The sequence below is a fragment of the Pristiophorus japonicus genome, chromosome 16 (genome assembly GCF_044704955.1).
Source record: "Pristiophorus japonicus isolate sPriJap1 chromosome 16, sPriJap1.hap1, whole genome shotgun sequence".
NCBI lineage: Eukaryota > Metazoa > Chordata > Chondrichthyes > Pristiophoridae > Pristiophorus > Pristiophorus japonicus.
Window position 1 is genome coordinate 70866387 of NC_091992.1, and position 20084 is coordinate 70886470.

The window sequence follows — 20084 nt, forward strand, 5'->3', positions numbered from 1 at the left end:
ACGATGCGTGCGCGATTGTATGGTCTGTGCCATCAGACATCCGGTGGGTTAGTACAGGCTGGCATCATACCCTAACACTAATCCCTTCTCTGGATCGTAGTGCACAAGAGGATACTTTTGCTGACATCAACAGTTCTCTGGATGCGCGGAAGTCCTGTGCTGGACTCCATGACCAGTGTATGTGTTTCCTCAACAGACCATGTAATGGAGCTAGAACTGACGATACATCCAGCAAAAAACTTAGCGTAGTAATTGAGGAGCAGCTGTGATATTGCGGGCTACTGGTGCCTCCCTCACAGCCTGCACTTTCTCCAGCGTGGGATTCAGTGACCGAGGAACATGCATTCCTCTCGCTGCAGGACAGGTCCTGCGCTTTGTGGACCGTAAAGTACCCTCTCGACATTAGGGATGTGCTCGGACTCGGCATACCCTGTCACAGGGACATCATCGAGAAAAGCACCCGTTTGAGGATATCCGCGAACAAGCTTTCAATGTTCTGTTGGAAGATTTCGGGTGCCGCTGAAATACCAAAAGGCATTGTGTGCACTGAAATAACCCGGTGTGGGGACTGTCACTAGTTCACGGGATTCCTCGCCCAGCACGGGTTGAAGATCGGAGTGGCTGGGATCCAGCTTTTGCCACCTGACATTGCGGCAAAGAGGAAGGGGTTATTAACTGGTTGGTTGACTTGTGACCCTGTAATCGCCACAGATTCCAATTTTGCCGGATTATCATCACCGGAACTGGCCCCAATTTTCTGGAATCTATCGAGCTCATCTTCCACCTGTTGTTTCATTGCGAAAGGCAGGGTTCTTGCCTTGCAGAACCTGTACTTGGCATCCGATTTAATGTTTATTTGTACTGTCTGACCTGTGAGTTCTCCCAATTCATCGGGAAACAACTCCTCGTGTTGCTCCATAATGGCTGTGCGCTATGACGCTTGTCTCACCTGGCCATGTTGATCGCAGATGGTGTATAGCCAATCGCGTCCAAGAAGGTTTGGCCCTTGGCCTGAAAGGACGAGAAGTGGGAGTTGAGCTGTTTGACTACTGTGTTCTACCACAACTGTACAGCCACCGACCACTGGAATACTCTGTCCTGTATATGTCCGTGACTCTACATCAGTACCATTATGTAGTGCGGGTTCGTCATCCCCGAGGTCACAGGTGCTCTCACAATTTAAACTGAGGCTCCAGTGTTTACTTCCATCGACACTTTACTCTCGTTAATCAATGGGACCAACAATGGCTCTTTATGTTGTGACAATGTCTTGCACACTGACACCTGGTACACTCTCCTCACTACCCACATCCTCCTCAATGCAGTATGTTTCGTGCTTCGCACTGAACGGTGACTTTATCGCTGTCGCTGTGGGTTTTCCACTTATACACATCTTGCCAAAGGCCCTTCTTTTCCACAAATGTGACAGATATATGAGCGAACCCTACAGTCGTTTTCTGTGTGATCTGTATGTCCACACCATACTTGTTTGTGTGTTTATGACTATGGCCTTGTCTAGTGATTCCCCTTGGGCCTGGTACTCGCTACTCTGTGGGCTTGCTGCATATTTGTAGGACCCACTGTTTGAGTTCCTTTGTGTGTCTTTGGCATTTTTCTCGGCCAACTCTATAGCCTGAGCGATTTCCCACCCTTTTTTGAATTCCAGTGAAGACTCTGACAACAGACTCCACGCAAATATCATTCAGTATATCCCCATAATCACAGTGTTGTGCAATCGCATTAGGCAGGCTGTCCCTCGGGGTCGAGGATGACTTGTTTCCACACTAACACGAGTTCTCAGGTGACTGATGAGATCAACGCCGGACCCAAAGTCTCTGTCACAGGTGGGGCAGACGGTGGTTGACAGGACGGGTGGGTGGGGTGTTTGGATTGTCGTGCGCTCCTTCCGCTGTTTGCACTTGACTTCCTTGTGCTCCCGGCAAAGAGACTTGGTGTTCGGCACCTTCCCGGATGCTTCTCCTCCACTTAGGGCGGTCTTTGGCCAGGGACTCCCAGGTGCCGGTGGGGATGTTACACTTTTTCAAGGAGGCTTTGAGGGTGTCCTTAAAACGTTTCCTCTGCCCACCTGGGGCTCTCTTGCCGTGTCGAAGTTCCGAGTAGAGCGTTTGTATCGGGCATGCGGACGATGTGACCCACCCAACAGAGCTGGTCGAGTGTGGTCAGTGCTTCGATGCTGGGGATGTTGGCCTAAGCGAGAACACTGACATTGGTACGTTTATCCTGCCAATAGATTTGCAGGATCTTGCAGAGGCAGTGTTGATGGTACCTCTTCAGTGCTTTGAGGTGTCTGATGTACATAGTCCATGTCTCTGAAGCTTATAGGAGGGCAGGTATCACTGCTGCTCTGTAGACATGAGCTTGGTGCCGGGTTTGAGGTCCTGGTCTTCAAACACTCTTGTGAGAGGGTGAGGTAGGGGGATGAACAATTGAGGGGGGGGTGGAGGGGTGAGGTGGGAGGGTGGGATGTGGGGTGGGGGGTGGGATGGGGGGTGGGGGGCTAAGCGGGTGAGATGGGCGGGGGGGGGGGGACCATCTTGTCCTCAACAGGATGTCCACACACTTTAATTAGGAGTCAGTGGGCAGTGACCAGGAACTGGGACCGCGGCTATTTTGTCCCTTTCCTAGCCCAGTTTTGTTTCCCCAGCACCAGGACCTGGGACCATCAGGGTTGGTGTAGTTTGTAGTGGATAACTATCCTTCCAATCTCTGCCCTCCTCTCTCCAGTTCTCCTCCCCTGTCCCTTTTCTCATCTGCTCTTCGATTGCTTCCCTCCAATGGTGTGGATCAGGGTGGGCTCAGATTCCGTCCCTATTCTGTGCAGCACACAGCACAGGCTGGGAGCTTCCTGCCCATGCCTCAGTACCAGACTGTCAGACCGCCAGTCACATGGAGCGACTTTCATCAGAATGCAGCTAGCTCCCAAAATGCATGTTCTTAATGTCTGATCTTTAATAGCAGATGTTGACTATTCAACTATGGAAGCTATCACAGTGAAGCCCATCCAACTTCCACAAAACACACTTTCCATCGGGATCATTGAACAGTGAGTGGAAGCAGGGACCCCTCCCCAAACCAGGACGCAGTGAGAGTAAATTAGAGCCCCCGCGATTAAGATCAATCTCCGCAGCGGCCTGATAAATCATATCATTAATGTTTATCACAGTGTCTGTGGCTAATGTGGGCCCTTTAAAAACAGATGTGGGTAATATTGCAAATGAAAATAAGGAAATGGCAGACTTGTTGAACAATCACTTTTGTCAGTCTTCACAGTAGAGGAAGAGGATACACCTGACATTCCAGGGAAACAAATAATGAATCAAAGACGGGAACTCACTAAAGCTAAAGTAAGCAAAAAACCAGTATTACGCCAAATAATGCCATGACAGACTGGAAGCCCCTAGGACCCGATGGTTTACACCCCAGGGGTTTAATGGATGTAGGTGTGGAAATTGAAGATGTTTTAACCATAATTTTCCAAAGCTCTCTCGATTCAGAAATTGTCCCTTTAGATTGGAAAATTGCAAATGTAACCTCATTATTTAAGAAAGCTGAGAGAGAGAAACCAGGACATTATAGACCTGGTTAGTTTAATATCTGTTGTGGGGAAGTTATTGGAATCTATAATTAAAGACAGGGTGACTGAGCGCTTTGAGAATCTTGAGCTAATTAGAGAGAGCCAACATGGATTTGTGGGGGTTAGGTCATGTCTAATGAACCTATTTGATTTTTTGAGGAAGTAACTAAAGTAGTAGACAGGGGAATGTCCACGGATGTCATTTATATGGACTTCCAGAAAGCATTCAATAAGGTTCCACATAAGAGACTGTTAGCTAAAAGTAAAGCTCAATGAATTGAAAGCAAATTGACCTGGTTAGGAGATTGGTTAGGCAGTAGTAGGCAGAGAGGTAACTAGTGGTGTCCCACAAGGATCTGTGCTGGGATCTCAACTATTCACTGTATTTCTCAATGACTTTGATAACACAATACAGAGCCGTATATCCAAGTTTGACAATGATTGGAGGTATAATACGTAGTGTAGATGGGAGCATGAAATGACAGAGACATCGATAGATTCAATGAATGGGTGTGGCAGATGGGTTTCAATGAAGATAAGTGTGAGGTCATCCAATTTAGACCAAGAAAGGATGGAGCCGAGTTTTATTTAAATGGTGAAAAGCTAGGGATAGTTGAGGTCCAGAGAGATGTCGGGGTCCATGTACACAGAACTCTGTTTTGGGAGAAAATTAAAACATTAAATCATTAAATCGTGTCCCCCCGATCTGGGGGGCGCACCAAACATTTCCAAGGCCCTTTTTTTTGTGTTGTTTTGGGGGTTCTTTTGTTTTTTTTAAAGTTTTTTTTTGGGCACTAAAATCTTATTTTTTTTCCTCCAAGTGCCCCCTATAAAAGGGGAGGGGGACACTAAAAACACCGGCAATTCCATGTACACAGAACTCTTTTTGGGAGAAAATTAAAACATTAAATCATTAAATCGTGTCCCCCCCCCCCCCCGATCTGGGGGGCGCACCAAACATTTCCAAGGCCCTTTTTTTGGTGTTTTTTTTTTGTTTGTTTTTTTGTTTTTTTTTTCCTTCAAGTGCCCCCTATAAAAGGGGAGGGGGACACTAAAAACACCGGCAATTCCATGTACACAGAACTCTTTTTGTTAGAAAATTAAAACATTAAATCATAAAATTGTGTCTCCCAGATCTGGGGGGCGCACCAAACATTTCCAAGGCCCTTTTTTTGTGTGTTTTTTAAAAGTTTTTTTGGGGGCACTAAAATCATATTTTTTTCCTTCAAGTGCCCCCTATAAAAGGGGAGGGGGACACTAAAAACACTGGCAATTCCATGTACACAGATCACTAAAGTGTAGTAGTCAGGTGCAAAACATCATCTATAAGGCGAATGTAATGTTAGCCTTTATAATTAGTGGGCCAGAATATAAAGGGGAGGAAGATTTGCTTTAAAAAAAGAAAAATAAGAAAGATTTGCATTTATATAGAGCCTTTCAAGAACGTCAGGACATCCCAAAGTCCTTTAGGTATTTTTTTAAAGTGTAGTCACTGTTATAATATGGGAAATGCAGCAGCCAATTTGCATACAACAAGCTCCCATAATCAGCAATGTGCCAGATAATCTGTTTCTAGGTGTAGGTTGAATAATAAATATTGGCCAAAATACCATGGAGAACTCTTCTTCAAAATAGCACCATGGGATCTTTTACGTACGCCTTAGAGAGCAGACGGGGCCTCGGGTTAACATCTCATCTGAAAGACGGCACCTCCAATACTGCAGCACTCCCTCAGTATAGCCCCTCCAACACTGCAGCACTCCCTCAGTACTGCCCCTCCAACACTGCAGCACTCCCTCAGTACTGCCCCTCCAACACTGCAGCACTTCCTCAGTATTGCCCCTCCAACAGTGCAGCGCTCCCTCAGTACTGCCCCTCCAACACTGCAGCACTCCCTCAGTACTGCCCCTCTAACACTGCAGCACTCCCTCAGTACTGCCCCTCCAACACTGTAGCGTTCCCTCAGTACTGCCCCTCAAACACTGCAGTGCTTCCTCAGTACTGCCCCTCCACACTGCAGTGCTCCCTCAGTACTGCCCCTCCAACACTGCAGTGTTCCCTCAGTACTGCCCCTGCAACACTGCAGTGCTCCCTCAGTACTGCCTCTCCACACTGCAGTGCTCCCTCAGTACTACACTGGAGTGTCAGCCTGAATTATGTGCTCAACTCTCTGGGATAGGACTTCAACCCACAACCTCCAGACGCAAAGATTCAGGGCTTTGCTACAGCTATACAAAGCTCTAGTTGGACCACACCTGGAGCACTTAGAAAGGATATATTGGCCTCGGAAGGAGAGCAGTGCAGATTCACTGGAATGTTACCAGGGGTCCAACAACAACGGGTACTGACCCCACCACACAGCACTGCCCCTGATCATCAAAATCCACGGCGCGGCCCTGACAACGTGGACCATATTCCATACCTCGGGAGCTTACTATCAGCAAGGGCAGACATTGATGATGAGGTTCAACACTGCCTCCAGTGCGCCTGAGGAAGAGAGTGTTCGAAGACCAGCACCTCAAATCTGGCACCAAGCTTATGATCTACATGGCATTGTGATACCCGCCCTCCTATATGGCTCAGAGATGTGGACTATATACAGCAGACATCTCAAAGCCCTGGAGAAGTACCATCAGAGCTGCCTCTGCAAGATCCTGCAAATCCATTGGGAGGACAGACACACCAACATCAGTGTTCTCGCTCAGGCCAACATCCCCAGCATCGAAGCACTGACCACACTCGATCAGCTCCTTTGGGTGGGCCACATCGTCCGCATGCCCGACACGAGACTCCCTAAGCAAGCGCTCTACTCGGAACTCCGACACGGCAAGCGAGCTCCAGATGGGCAGAGGAAATGTTACAAGGACACCCTCAAAGCCTCCTTGATAAAATGCAACATCCCCACCAGCACCTGGGAGACCCTGGCCAAAGACCGCCCTAAGTGGAGGAAGTGCATTTGGGAGGGCGCTAGAGCACCTCGACTCTCATCGCCGAGAGCATGCAGAAATCAAATGCAGACAGTGAAAGGAGCGTGCGGCAAACCAGACTCCCCACCCACCCTTTCCTTCAACCACTGTCTGTGCCCCCTGTGACAGACTGTAATTCCCGTATTGGACTGTTCCACCACCTGAAGACTCCCTTTTAGAGTGGAAGCCAGTCTTCCTCGATTTCAAGGGACTGCCTATGATGATGACCAGGGCTCCATGTGATAAATTATGAGGAGAGACTTACCTAGGCTTACATTCCTTAGAATATAGAAGGTTAAGGGGTGATTTGATTCAGATTTTTAGGATTTTGAAAAGAATTGGTGAGTTGATAAGAGAGAACCTTTTCCTGCTGGTAGAGTTTAGGGCAAGGGGACATAATCTTAAAATCCGAGCTAGGCCATTCAGGAGAGAAGTTAGGAAACACCTCTTCACACAAAGGTAGAAATGTGGAACTCTCTCCCACAAAACGCAGTAGATAACCATTTAAATCTGAGATCAATAGATTTTTGCTAGACAAGGGTATAAAAGAATATGGAGCCAATTGCTGGATAACGGAGTTAAGATACAGATCGGCCATGATCTCATTGAATGGGGGAACAGGCTCGAGGGGTTGAATGGCCTCCTGCTCCTATGTTCTGTCTTATCGGTGGACTGGAAACAGTTACTTGTGGGTAAATCAGTGTTGGAACGGTGGGAGGCATTCAAGGAGGAGATCCGGAAGGCTCAGGCCAAATACGTGCCCTTAAAGAAAAAGGGTGGGAGGAACAATTCTAGAGCCTCCTGGATGTCTAGGGACTTACAGGGGAGGATAAAGAAAAAAAGGGAAGCTTATGCTATATACCAACGGCTAAATACTGTAGAATCTTTGGAGGAATATAGAAAGTTCAGAGGTAAAATTAAAAAGGATATTAGGAATGCTAAGAGAGAACATGAACAATTCTTGCCGACTAAAATTAAAGAAAGCCCAAAGATGTTCTATAAATATATTAAGAGCAAGAGAGTAACTAAAGAAAGGGTAGGGCCTAGTAGAGACCATGAGGGTAATCTTTGTGTAGAGGCAGAAGATGTTGGTATGGTTCTTAATGAATACTTTGTGTCTGTTTTCACAAAGGAAAGGGGCAATGCAGATACTGCTATCGAGGAGGAGTGTGAAATTGTGGATGAAATAAACATCGTGAGAGAGGAGGTATTAAGGGGTTTAGCAGCTTTGAAAGTAGATAAGTCCCCAGGCCCGGATGAAATGCATCCCAGGCTGTTGAGCGAAGTAAAAGAGGGAATAGCACAGGCCTTGACCATCATTTTCCAGTCCTCTTTGGATTTGGGCATGGTGCCGGAGGACTGGAGGACTGCTAATGTAGTACCTTTGTTTAAGAAGGGAGAAAGGGATAGGCCGAGTAATTACAGGCCTGTCATCTGGTGGGAAAATTATTGGAAAAACAGGATAAATCTGCATTTGGAAAGGCAAGGATTAATTAGAGACAGTCAGCACGGATTTGTTAAGGGAAGATCGGGTTTGACTAACCTGATTGAATGTTTTGAGGAGATAACCAAGAGGGTCGATGAGGGTAGTGCATACGATGTAGTGTATATGGGTTTTAGCAAAGCTTTTGATAAGGTCCCACATGGCAGACTGGTCATGAAGGTAAAACCCATGGGATCCAGGGCAAAGTGGCTAGTTGGATCCAAAATGTTCTTAGAGGTAGAAAGCAAAGGGTGATGGTTGATGGATGTTTTTGTGACTGGAAGGCTGTTTCCAGTGGGGTTCTGCAGGGCTCAGTACTGGATCCCTTGCTTTTTGTGGTATACATCAATGATTTAGATTTGAATATAGAGAGTATGACTAAGAAGTTTGCAGATGTCACTAAAATTGGCTGTGTGGTTGATAATAAAGAGGAAAGTCATGGGCTGCAGGAGGATATCAATCTACTGGTTAGAGGGACAGACCAGTGGCAAATGGAATTTAATTCAGAGAAGTGTGAGGTAATGCACTTTGGGAGGGCTAATAAGGAAAGGGTATACACATTAAGCCGTAGGTGACTTAATAGTGTAGATGAACAAAGGGATCTTGGAGTGCTTGTCCACAGATCCCTGAAAGTAGAAGACCAAGCGGCTAAGGTGGTAAAGAAGGCATAAGGAATGCTTGCCTTTATTGGCCGAGGCATAGAATTCAAGAGCAAGGAGGTTATGCTTAAATTGTATACTACTCTGGTTAGGCCACAGCTGGAGTACTGCGTGCAGTTCTGGTCACCATATTATAGGAAGGACATGATTGCACCAGAGAGTGTGCAGAGGAGATTTACTAGGATACCACCTGGAATGGAGAATCTTAACTATGAGGTCAGATTGGATAGGCTGGGTTTGTTCTCATTGGAACAGAGGAGATTGAGAGGAGACCTCATTGACGTGTACAAAATTTTGAGGGGCCTGGATATAGTGGATAGCAAGGGCCTATTTCCATTGGTGGAGGGGTCAATTATGAGGGGGCATAGTTTTAAAGTGGTTGGTAGAAGGTTCAGAGGGGATTTGAGGGGGGGCTTCTTCATGCAGACGGTTGTGGGGGTCTTGAGCTCACTGCCTGGTAGGGTGGTGGATGCAGAAACCCTCACCACATTTAAAAGGTGCTTGGATGGGCACTTTAAGTGCGCCGTAACCTTCAGGGCTACGGACCTAGAGCTGGTAATTAGGATTAGACTGGATAACCTCTTGTTGGCCGGCGCAGATATAATGGTAAGTACTGCAGGTAATCGAATACAGCCAGGGTGATCTCCTGGGCTAGTTTCGATCACCTGGATGGGTCGGAGAGGAATTTTCTCAGATTTATTTCCCCAATTGGCCTGGGTTTTTATCTGGTTTTTGCCTCTCCCAGGAGATCACATGGCTCCAGTTGGGGTGGAATGTAGAATGTTTCAGTGTAAGGGGTGTCGCAGTTGTGTGGTGCAGACTGGTTGGGCTGGGTGCTCTTTACCTTTCCGCCGTTGTTCATAGGTTTATATGTAACCTTCAGGGCTGCTGACCGAGGGCCGTGCGGCTCTTTGTCAGCCATTGCGGATACGATGGGTCAAAATGGCTGCCTCCTGTGCTGTAAATGTCTATGTTTCTATGATATCCCTCTGAACCCCAACTCCTCCATTTGACACACTCTCCCTGCATTGTCAGTCAGTTGGAATCAAGACTAATGACGCCCTCCACTGTGACTTATTGTTGCCCTGGACCTTGGAGCTGTCTCCCTCCATTTAAATCCCAAGCTTAATGTTCAGCACAGTTTCCTGCTTCACTTTATCCTTTTAACTTGCTGGTATCCAGGTTTCTCAATAAAAAGAAATACTCATCTTAAGTTACTCTCCACCAGTTTTGTTTAAAATTACAAAGGAAGAAGAGTCAATGTTAGAGTCAATTATTAAAGATGAAATAGCAGCACATTTGGAAATCAGTGACAGGATCGGTCCAAGTCAGCATGGATTTATGAAAGGGAAATCATGCTTGACAAATCTTCTAGAATTTTTTGAGGGTGTAACTGGTAGAGTGGATAAGAGAGAAGCAGTGGATGTGGTGTATTTGGATTTTCAAAAGGCTTTTGACAAGGTCCCACACAAGAGATTGATGTGCAAAACGAAAGCACCTGGTATTGAGGGTAATGTATTGATGTGGATGGAGAACTGGTTGGCAGACAGAAAGCAAAGAGTCGGGATAAACGGGTCCTTTTCAGAATGGCAGGCAGTGACTAGTGGGGTGCCGCAGGGCTCAGTGCTGGGACCCCAGCTATTTACAATATACATCAATGACTTAGTTGAAGGAATTGAATGTAATATCTCCAAGTTTGCAGTTGACACTAAGCTGGGTGGCGGTGTCAGCTGTGAGGAGGATGCTAAGAGGCTGCAGAGTGACTTGGGACAGGTTAGGTGAGTGGGCAAATGCATGGCAAATGCAGTACAATGTGGATAAATGTGAGGTTATCCACTTTGGTGGCAAAAACATGAAGGCAGAATATTATCTGAATGGCAGCAGATTAGGAAAAGAGGAGGTGCAATGAGACCTGGGTGTCATGGTACATCAGTCATTGAAAGTTGGCATGCAGGTACAGCAGGCGGTGAGGAAGGCAAATGGAATGTTGGCCTTCATAGCTAGGGGATTTGAGTATAGGAGCAGGGAGGTCTTACTGCAGTTGTACAGGGCCTTGGTGAGACCACACCTTGAATATTGTGTTCAGTTTTGGTCTCCTAATCTGAGGAAGGACATTCTTGCTATTGAGGGAGTGCAGCGAAGGTTCACCAGACTGATTCCCGGAATGGCAGGACTGACATATGAGGAAAGACTGGATCGACTGGGCCTGTATTCACTGGAGTTTAGAAGAATGAGAGGGGATCTCACAGAAACATATAAAATTCTGACGGGACTGGACAGGTTAGATGCAGGAAGAATGTTCCCAATGTTGGGGAAGTCCAGAACCAGGGAACACAGTCTAAGGATAAGCGGTAAGCCATTTAGGACCGAGATGAGGAGAAACTTCTTCACTCAGTGAGCTGTTAACCTGTGGAATTCTCTACCACAGAGAGTTATTGATGCCAGTTCGTTAGATATATTCAAGAGGGAGTTAGATGTGGCCCTTCCAGCTAAAGGGATCAAGGGGTATGGAGAGAAAGCAGAAAAGGGGTATTGAGGTGAATGATCAGCCATGATCATATTGCTCGAAGGGCTGAATGGCCTACTCCTGCACCTATTTTCTATGTTTCGAGTCCAGGGAAGGTTTCACTGCAGATCTGCATCAAGATGGTCCTTCGGGGCACGGCGGGGCGCGCTGCTGGTGGGAGGTCCGGTAACCCGGGCGATTGGTCGATCTTGCCCTACTCTCAACTCGTCGTCAGTGGGAAGCTATAAAGAGCGCGGAGCCGCATGCTCAGCCAGAGAGCGGCGGCGGCAGAGCGAGCGAGCGAGAGAGAGAGAGAGAGAGAGAGAGAGAGAGTGTGTGTGTGTGTGAGTGAGAGTGAGAGAGAGAGAGTGTGTGTGTGTGTGTTCAGCCAGAGAGCTGCGGCGGCGGCGGCGGCGGCAGAGCGAGCGAGAGAGAGAGTGTGTGTGTGTGAGAGAGTCCGTGTGTGTGAGAGAGTCCGAGAGAGAGAGAGAGAGAGAGAGAGAGAGTGTGTGTGTGTGTGAGTCCGAGAGAGAGAGGTGTGAGGGACTGACGGAGTGACTGAGAGCCCCCCGCTCCCCTACACTCTGATCTTATTTGATCGGCCGGGCGGTGGGCCCGGGCCCCGGGCCGAAATGATGAGAGTCCGCACGCGAGCCGCTGGCGATGGGCGAGGCGGCAGGTTAGGCCCGGGCTGAGCGGAGGTGATGAACTGATCAGATAGACGAGGCCGCGGGGCATCCCCGGCCACTGAGTATCGAGGCGATTCTGATCCGCATCCAGCCGGCCCGGCCCGCCCCACCATACTGCGGCCCACTCTCACACCGGTCCCCCGGGCTCCGGGCCACATGGCCGGCCCTGTGAGCATGGCGCTCCGTGCAGGGCTCCTCCCCCGCCGCGCTCTCCTTCTCCCGGCGGGGCCCGCCAGTTAACATGGCTGCTGTGCCACTGCCTCTTTGCCGGGTTTTAGATTGAGAGCGCAAGTCCGGGGCTTTCCGCCGCACTTGCGCTGCTGCAGCTCAACAATTCGCGGCGCAAGTCTCCGAAATTACATTTTGTGACAAAAATACACCATTGTCTTCCATGTATTTTCTCTAATTACAGTATGTGCAAAGGTTTTGGTTACTGCCAGCAGCGTTTGTCAATGTGTAGAGAATCCAGGCGTGTCCTTGGGTAGTTGACATTTTTAAATTTTTAAAAAAGGGATATAAATCTGCTAATGAGTAATGTGTGATTCCATTCGCCTCTTAAGTCGCTATCTATTTTGGGCAATTACATCACTCTGGTTCAGCTCTGATACAGTTCACCGGTTTCCAATCGTCCTGGTTAACCCTTGCCACTGGACCCAAGCCCGTGGTGGCTGGTGTGCAACGGTTACCACGTGTTAATAAATCCACACACAGGCATCTTCCACTAAGATTTAGTTTGGGTTCTGGAATATTAGGTCCTTCATTGGAATACCTGTGAACTTTTTGGCATGGAAGCAAGTCATCCTCGATTCAAGGGACTGCCTATGATGATGAGTTCACAGGTCCAGCTTTTAGTGTCTGATTTTTATCTCTGGAGTTTAAGCTCTATGTTGGCACAAATACAGCCAGTCTGAGGCTAGCCAGGGATACAAAAATATTAAGAAAACAGTTCTGATAAAGGGTCATTGACTTAAAACGTTAACTGGGTTTCTCTCTCTCTGCAGATGCTGAGTTTCCAGCATTTTCTGGTTTTATTTCAGATTCCAGCATCTGCAGTGTTTTGTTTTTATAACAAAGTTTGTTTTTATAACCCTGGCCCCTTGTATCTAGATCGCTCATTTTAAACCATGTATTGATTAAATACAAAAGCAAAACGCTGGAAATCTCAGCGGGTCAGGCAGCATCTGTGGAAACAGTTAACGTTTCAGGTCAATGACTTCTTCAGAACTGGCAAAGGTTTGAAATGTAATGTTCTTAAGTGTAAGGGGCACTGAAAGGGGGAGGGGAGGAAAGAACAAAAGGGAAGGACTGTGATAGGGTGGAAGGCAGGGGAGAAAAATCGGCTGTGAGGTTGATAATGAAGAAGAAAGTTGTAGACTGCAGGAATATATTAATCAACTGGTCAGGTGGGCAGAACAGTGGCAAATGGAATTTAATCTGTAGAAGTGTGAGGTAATGCATTTGGGGAGGGCTAACAAGGCAAGGGGATACACATTAAATGGTAGGATACTGAAGTGTAGAGGGACCTTGGAGTGCATGTCCACAGATCCTTGAAGGTAGCAGGCCAGGTAGATAAGGTGGTTAAGAAGGCATATAGAATGCTTGCCTTTATTAGCCAAGGCCTAGAATACAAGAGCAGGGAGGTTATGCTTGAACCGTATAAAACACTGGTTAGGCCACAGCTGGAGTACTGCGTGCAGTTCTGGTCACCACATTACAGGAAGGATGTGATTGCACTGGAGAGGGTACCGAGGAGATTTAGGAGGATGTTGCCGGGAGTGGAGAATCTTAGCTATGAGGACAGATTGGATAGGCTGGGTCTGTTTTCCGTGGAACAGAGGCTGAGGGGAGACCTGATTACGAGGGGCCTAGATATAGTGGATAGAAAGGGCCAATTTCCCTTCGAGGGGTCAACAACCAGGGGGCATTTAAAGTAATTGGTAGAAGGTTTTGAGGAAATTTCTTGACCCAGAGGGTGGGGGTGGGTCTGGAACTCACTGCCTGAAAGGGTGGTAGAGGCAGAAACTCTCACCACATTTAAAAAGTACTTGGATGTGCACCTGAAGTGCCGTAACCTGCAGGGCTATGGACCTAGAGCTGGAAAGTGGGATTAGACTGGATAGCTCTTGGTTGGCCAGCGCGGACACGATAGGCCGAATGGCCTCCTTCCGTGCTGTAAACTTCTATGAGACACAAAAGGGATGATGGACCACATTGAGATGGTAATGACACATGTTGGGAAACAAAAGATGAGTCCAGATAGGGTGTGAACAGTGGGATAATTACCAGCTGCCATGGGAAACAAAAAAATAAAGGATTTTTTTTTTTAAAAAGTGAACAAAATATGGACAGGTTATGGTCTGAAATTGTTGAACTCTGTTGAGTCCAGATTCTATTAGTGGCTATTTGACCATGGAGGACAACATGGTCCAGCTTGATCCTGACTGCAACTACTTTGCACACACCCACTTTCCTGCAGGGGTCACTAGAGACTGAGCAGAATGAGGACCAGCCCAGGGTACTTGTGTAATTGGCTCAGGTTAGTTAGTTTAGTGCTGAACAAGCATTCACTTGGGGACATAGGAATATTAGGAGCAAGTGTAGGCCATTTGGCCCCTCAAAACTGCTCCACATTCTCTATGATCCAACAAAAATTGATCTTTCATCAAAATTCCAACTGACCCCCACCGCCCCCAGGATCCACAGCCTTCTACACAAGAATTAGGAGTGGGACAGTGTCGACGGAGCTTTACTCTGTATCTAACCCATGCTGTACCTGCCCCAGGAGTGTTTTATAGGATAGTGTAGACGGAGCTTTATTCTGTATCTAACCCCATGCTGTACCTGCCCTGGGATTGTTTGATGGGACAGTGTAGAGGGAGCTTTACTCTGTATCTAACCCCGTGCTGTAGCTGCCCTGGGATTGTTTGATGGTACAGTGTAGAGGGAGCTTTACTCTGTATCTAACCCTGTGCTGTACCTGCCCTGGGAGTGTTTGATGCCTACAGTTGGTGCCCAAAAGTAATATCCATATCTGATATTCTCAAAATATAGATTTAATGCCAGTATAAGTAGAATCGATTTCATGTAAAATTTAATATCAAATTAAGGAAATATCTAGAATTTCAGTTGTATTAAAATGTTAACTTGCTAAAGTTTGCAGATTATTGCAATAGTCGTGTATATGCTGAGTAGATCTCAGATCTTTAAGATTCATCATCATCATAGGCAGTCCCTTGGAATCGAGGAAGACTTGCTTTCACTCAAAAACTAGTCCTTTAGGTGGCTGAACAGTCCAATACGAGAACCACAGCCCCCGTCACAGGTGGGACAAGATAGTGGTTGAGGGAAAGGGAGGGTGGGACAGGTTTGCTGCACGCTCCTTCCACTGCCTGCCCTTGATTTTTGCATGTTCTCGGCGACGAGACTCGAGGTGCTCAGCACCCTCCCGGATGCACTTCCTCTGATTAGGGCGGTCTTTGGCCAGGGATTCCCAGGTGTCAGTGGGGATGTTGTACTTTATCAGGGAGGCTTTGAGGGTGTCCTTGTAACGCTTCCTCTGCCAACCTTTGGCTCGTTTGCCGTGGACGAGTTCCAAGTAGAGCGCGGCTTGTCTGGCATGCGAACAATGTGGCCTGCCCAGGGCAGCTGATCAAATGTGGTCAGTGCTTCAATGCTGGGAATGTTGGCCTGGTCAAGGAGGCTAACGTTGGTGCATCTGTCCTCCCAGGGGATTTGTAGGATCTTGCGGAGACATCGTTGGTGGTATTTTTCCAGCGACTTGAGGTGTCTACTGTACATGGTCCATGTCTCTGAGCCGGTATTACTACAGCCCTGTAGACCATGAGCTTGGTGGCAGATTTAAGGGCCTGGTCTTCAAACACACTTTTCCTCAGGCGACCGAAGGCTGCACTGGAGGTGGTGTTGAATCTTGTCGTCAATGTTTGCTCTTGTTAAGAGGCTCCCGAGGTATAGGAAATGGTCCACGTTGGCCAGGCAGGGCCGCGCCGTGGATCTTGATGACTGGGGTGCTGTGCTGTGCGGCGAGATGGTGGAGGACCTTTGTCTTCCGTATGTTTAGCATAAGGCCGATGCTATCGTACACCTCAATAAATACGTTGACTATGTCCTGGAGTTCAGCCTCTATGGGCACAGACGCAGGCGTCGTCCGCGTACTGTTGCTCGAGGTTGGAGTGGTCTTGGACCTGACCTTGAGATAATGAAGGTTGAACAGGTTCCCACTGGTTATGTAGTTCTACTCCAGTGGGGAGCTTGTTGAGTGAGGTGGAGCATGGCAGCGAGGAGGATTGAGAATAGGGTTGGGGTGACGGCGCAGCATTGTTTGACTCCGATCCAGACATGGATTGGGTCTGTAATGGACCCGTTGGTAAGGATCACGGCCTACATGCCGTTGTGGAGCAGGCGGAGGATGGGGACAAACATTTGGGGGCATCTGAAATGGAGGAGGCAGCCCCATAGACCCTCGCCGTTGACAGTGTCAAAGGCCTTTGTAAGGTCAAAGTCGGCCATGTATAAGGGCTGGTGCTTTGCAAAAATCGTGTCTGTTGTGCCCCGTAGGGGACGAAATCCGCACTGATTCTGGGAGGAGCTCCTCGGCCACAGGGACAGGATGGTTGAGGAACACTCTGATGACGACTTTCCCAGTGGCCGATAATGGAGATTTCTCTGGTTATAAGATTATGAATGGGTTTGATAGGGTATAACTTAGATGTTTCCACTTGGGAAGATCAGAATTGGGGCCATCAATACAGGCTGAACCTCCCTTACCCGGAGCCCTCAGGACCCGGCCTGGTCTGGATAAAGGATTTTTTTGGACAAGCGGTGGTCATGTTAAATTGGATGGTACAGGTGCTGAGCAAGGGGATGTCGGGGCTGGGAGTGCGGCAGAGAGATCATTGTTGGGGGGGGGGGGGGGGGGGGGGGGTAGATCGCAGGGTCAGGCCAGCAGTAAAGAAGGGCTTCAATTTGTTCATGGCAGAGTTCTGTGCATGCGCCACCCAGTGGCCGGGAATGGATCTGGATGAGGGTGGTTTCGGATAAGGGAGTTCAACCTGTATAAATCAGTCTCTAAAATCTAATAGGAAAGCAGGAGAAACTTTTTTACCAAGAGTGGTTAGCAGGTGGAACTCACTATCATAAACAGTAGTTGAGGTGACTAGCATAGATGCTTTTAAGGGAAAGCTAGAGAAATGTGAAGGAGAAAGGAATAGAAAGAGATGCTGGGAAGTGGCTAGAGTGGAGCATAGACCAGCTAGGCCAATTGGTCTGTTTGTGCTGTAGACTATGTAATTCTACCCAAGTGGAGGAGAACAAAAATAACTAACAGCGCTAAACCCGTGATACACCATAGGAGCCCCTCGAGCCTGTTCCTCCATTCAATATCACGGTTGATCTGTGAACTAACTCCTTACAACCCACTGTGGCCCATATCTAATTATACCTTTGGTTGACAAAAAGCGATCAATTTCAAATTTAAAATTCACAATTGATCTGCAAACAGCAATTTGTTTGATGCTAGAAGAGAGTTCCAAACTTCTACCATCCTTTTGTGCGTACGTGTTTCCAAATTTCACTCCTGAAAGGTCTGGCTCTAAAATTTTTTAGATTGCACCCCCCCTACTCTTAGAATCCACAACCCGTGGAAATAGGGTAGATAGAGATCTGTTCCCCTTAATATCTTAAACTTCGATTAGTTCATCCCTTAACCTATATTCTAGAGAACACAACCCTAATTTGTGTAATCTCTCCTCGTAACTTAACCCTTGAAGTGCGGGTATCATTCTGGTAAAACATACACTGCTCCCTCCAAGGCCAATATACCCTCCCTAAGGTGTGGTCTAAGCAGGGGCTTTGTACAGCTGCAGCATAAACTTCTACCCCCATGTATTCTAGTCCTCGAGATATAAAGGCCAGCATTCCATTAGCTTTAAATCTTTCTTTCAGTCCAACGTCCATTTACCCCAGCTCATATTACCTATGGTACAAATTATGACTACACCACCACGTTTCCTCTTGTGCCATACGCCTGAATTTTCTAAAGCCATCTTTCAGACGTCAGCTTGGCTCAGCAGCACTCTCACCTATGAATTAGATGGTCATGGGATCAGGCCCACTCTTGAAACTTGAGCATATAATGCAGGTTGACACTTTAATTCAGTACAAAGAATCGAAGAAGAGGTGCCATCTTTCAGATGAGACATTAAACACAGCATGTAATGTAAAAGATCCCATGGCAATGTTTCAAAGAGTAGGGCAGCTCTTCCCAGTATTCCTCAAACAACAATTTTAAAACCAATTGCTGATTGTGGGATCTTGCTGCTACAACAGGAACTACATTTCCAAAGTACTTCATTGTCTGAAATGCTTTGGGACGTCCTGAGATGGTGAAAGGCACTATAGAAACAAGTTATACAATGCTGACTCATCCATCCAGTCAATGACTTTAAAAAAACATTACATTTGTCAATATGACCTGCCTTTAACAAATCCATGCTGACTATCCTTGATTAATCCATACATTTGTAAATGTTTAGTAGTTATATCTTGAATTACGGATTCAAAGTTTGCCTACAATTGGCATTAGGCTAACTGATCGCAAATTCCCTGGTTTTGGCCTTGAACAGAGGGGCTACTTTAGCCAGTCCCAGGACACAATTTGCATATTTGAAGACTGAAAAATTGCAGCCAGTCTCTGCTCCCTTCTCTTGGACTTCCTTCAACAGCCCTGAGTGCATCCATCAGGGCCCAGTGACTCATCCATCCCAAGTTCAGATAACATTTCAGAAACAAATCATTTTCTAGTTACCTCTAACCATTGATCCATATCCTCTAGTGAACTTACATTTCCATCATAATTTGTAAAAACTGATGCAAAATATTTAATATCTTCATCCTCCAGAATACCCTCCATCCCAGAGTGGCCCATACACTACGAGCTCAGAACAGTGTAGTTTGTTTCAACAAACACATCTGGGTCAGTCAGACACCAACTAAAGTACAAAAGATTGGTGCGTTTTACCATCTCACTGAGACCCGGGATATCAAACCATTCGTGAACAAGGGGTCATCCACTCTACTCAACATACAAGCCATTCAGCCACATACAGCACTAACGCATTAACCAAGCGAGTCAGCTGACCAGATCATGTGGTTAGTCACTAAATTCTGATCCGGTTGCTTCAGGAATGAAATCTCTTGTCACCTTCAGCAGCACTGTCCCATTAGTGCGATGTCTGAATGCTTTCTTCATCCTCTACTTGGCTCTCACTCTCTCTCGCTCCCCCTTCAGGTGTCTGATGATCTGGATAATGGCGCTTCTCTGAGGATCATCTGGTGCTTTGGTCACGTAGAGCGAGAAATGTTTGATGGTTTCTGACAGGAGTAGTTCTGGGTCAACCCCAGTGGAAGCCTGGAGTCGCAGCATCCTCTCACACACTATGGCATAGTTTTTGTGCCAATTAACCGGATGCTTCTTTGTGGTGACCAGCTCCTGATATAACTGAGAAAGCAAAGGATAAAGATTAGGATTAGACTAAACACAACAATCTGAATCATAAGCATTAGTCGGATGGGTAATGACACATGACAGGTTAAACAAACACCAATCTTGGGCAGTTGCAATTGGGTGACTGGCAAGAACACCGAGCTCTCACCTGGTAGACGGATGTATAGAGCTGCACCTTTATTGACTCCGCTTGGGCTGGTCTCTCCGCCAACTCAAATAAGAAGAAAGGCGTCTTCATCCTGCAAAACCCCAAAGTGAATCAGACAAACCCCAACCAAAAGGAGACTTGCAGTAAACACAAGCTGATAAATCGTTTAAGAAATTAATTGAACAAGCATCGACTGAATGATAGAATGGTTACAAGTACAGAAGGAGGCCATTTGGCCCATGCCAGCTGACTGCAAGAGCACTTCTGCTGGTCCCACTCCCTTTCCCCCGTAGCCCTGAAAATCAATTTCCTTCAGATATTTGTCCAATTCCCTTTTGAAAGCCACGATTGATCTGCCTCCCCCACCCTCAGGCAGCGCATTCCAGATCCTAACCACTCGCTGCATAAAAAAAGTTTTTCCTCATGTCGCCTTTGGTTCTTCTGCCAATCGCCTTAAATCTGTGTCCTCCCTTCTCTGCTTCAAGGAGAACAAACCCAGCTTCTCCAGTCTATCCA

The 20084-nt window shown here is 47.1% G+C and overlaps 1 protein-coding gene and 1 non-coding gene across 5 annotated transcripts in view; one reads left to right on the forward strand and one right to left on the reverse strand.

The window, feature by feature from the left end:
- The first annotated feature begins 11646 nt into the window (after nt 1-11646).
- On the forward strand, nt 11647-11983 carry LOC139227352 (small Cajal body-specific RNA 2). The gene has a single exon (XR_011587435.1). It is a non-coding gene; the product is annotated as a small Cajal body-specific RNA 2 (non-coding RNA).
- Nucleotides 11984-18045: 6062 nt separating this feature from the next.
- The window catches only part of tmem260 (transmembrane protein 260), a 61599-nt gene continuing 59560 nt past the window's right edge, over nt 18046-20084 (reverse strand). For all 4 annotated transcript variants that reach the window (XM_070857415.1, XM_070857416.1, XM_070857418.1 and 1 more), the window contains 2 exons: nt 19569-19659; nt 18046-19414 (listed from right to left, as the gene is read on the reverse strand). In XM_070857415.1, the coding sequence (XP_070713516.1) occupies nt 19169-19414; nt 19569-19659 (337 nt within the window). In that variant the 3' untranslated portion in view covers nt 18046-19168. The remainder of the gene's footprint in view (nt 19415-19568; nt 19660-20084) is intronic.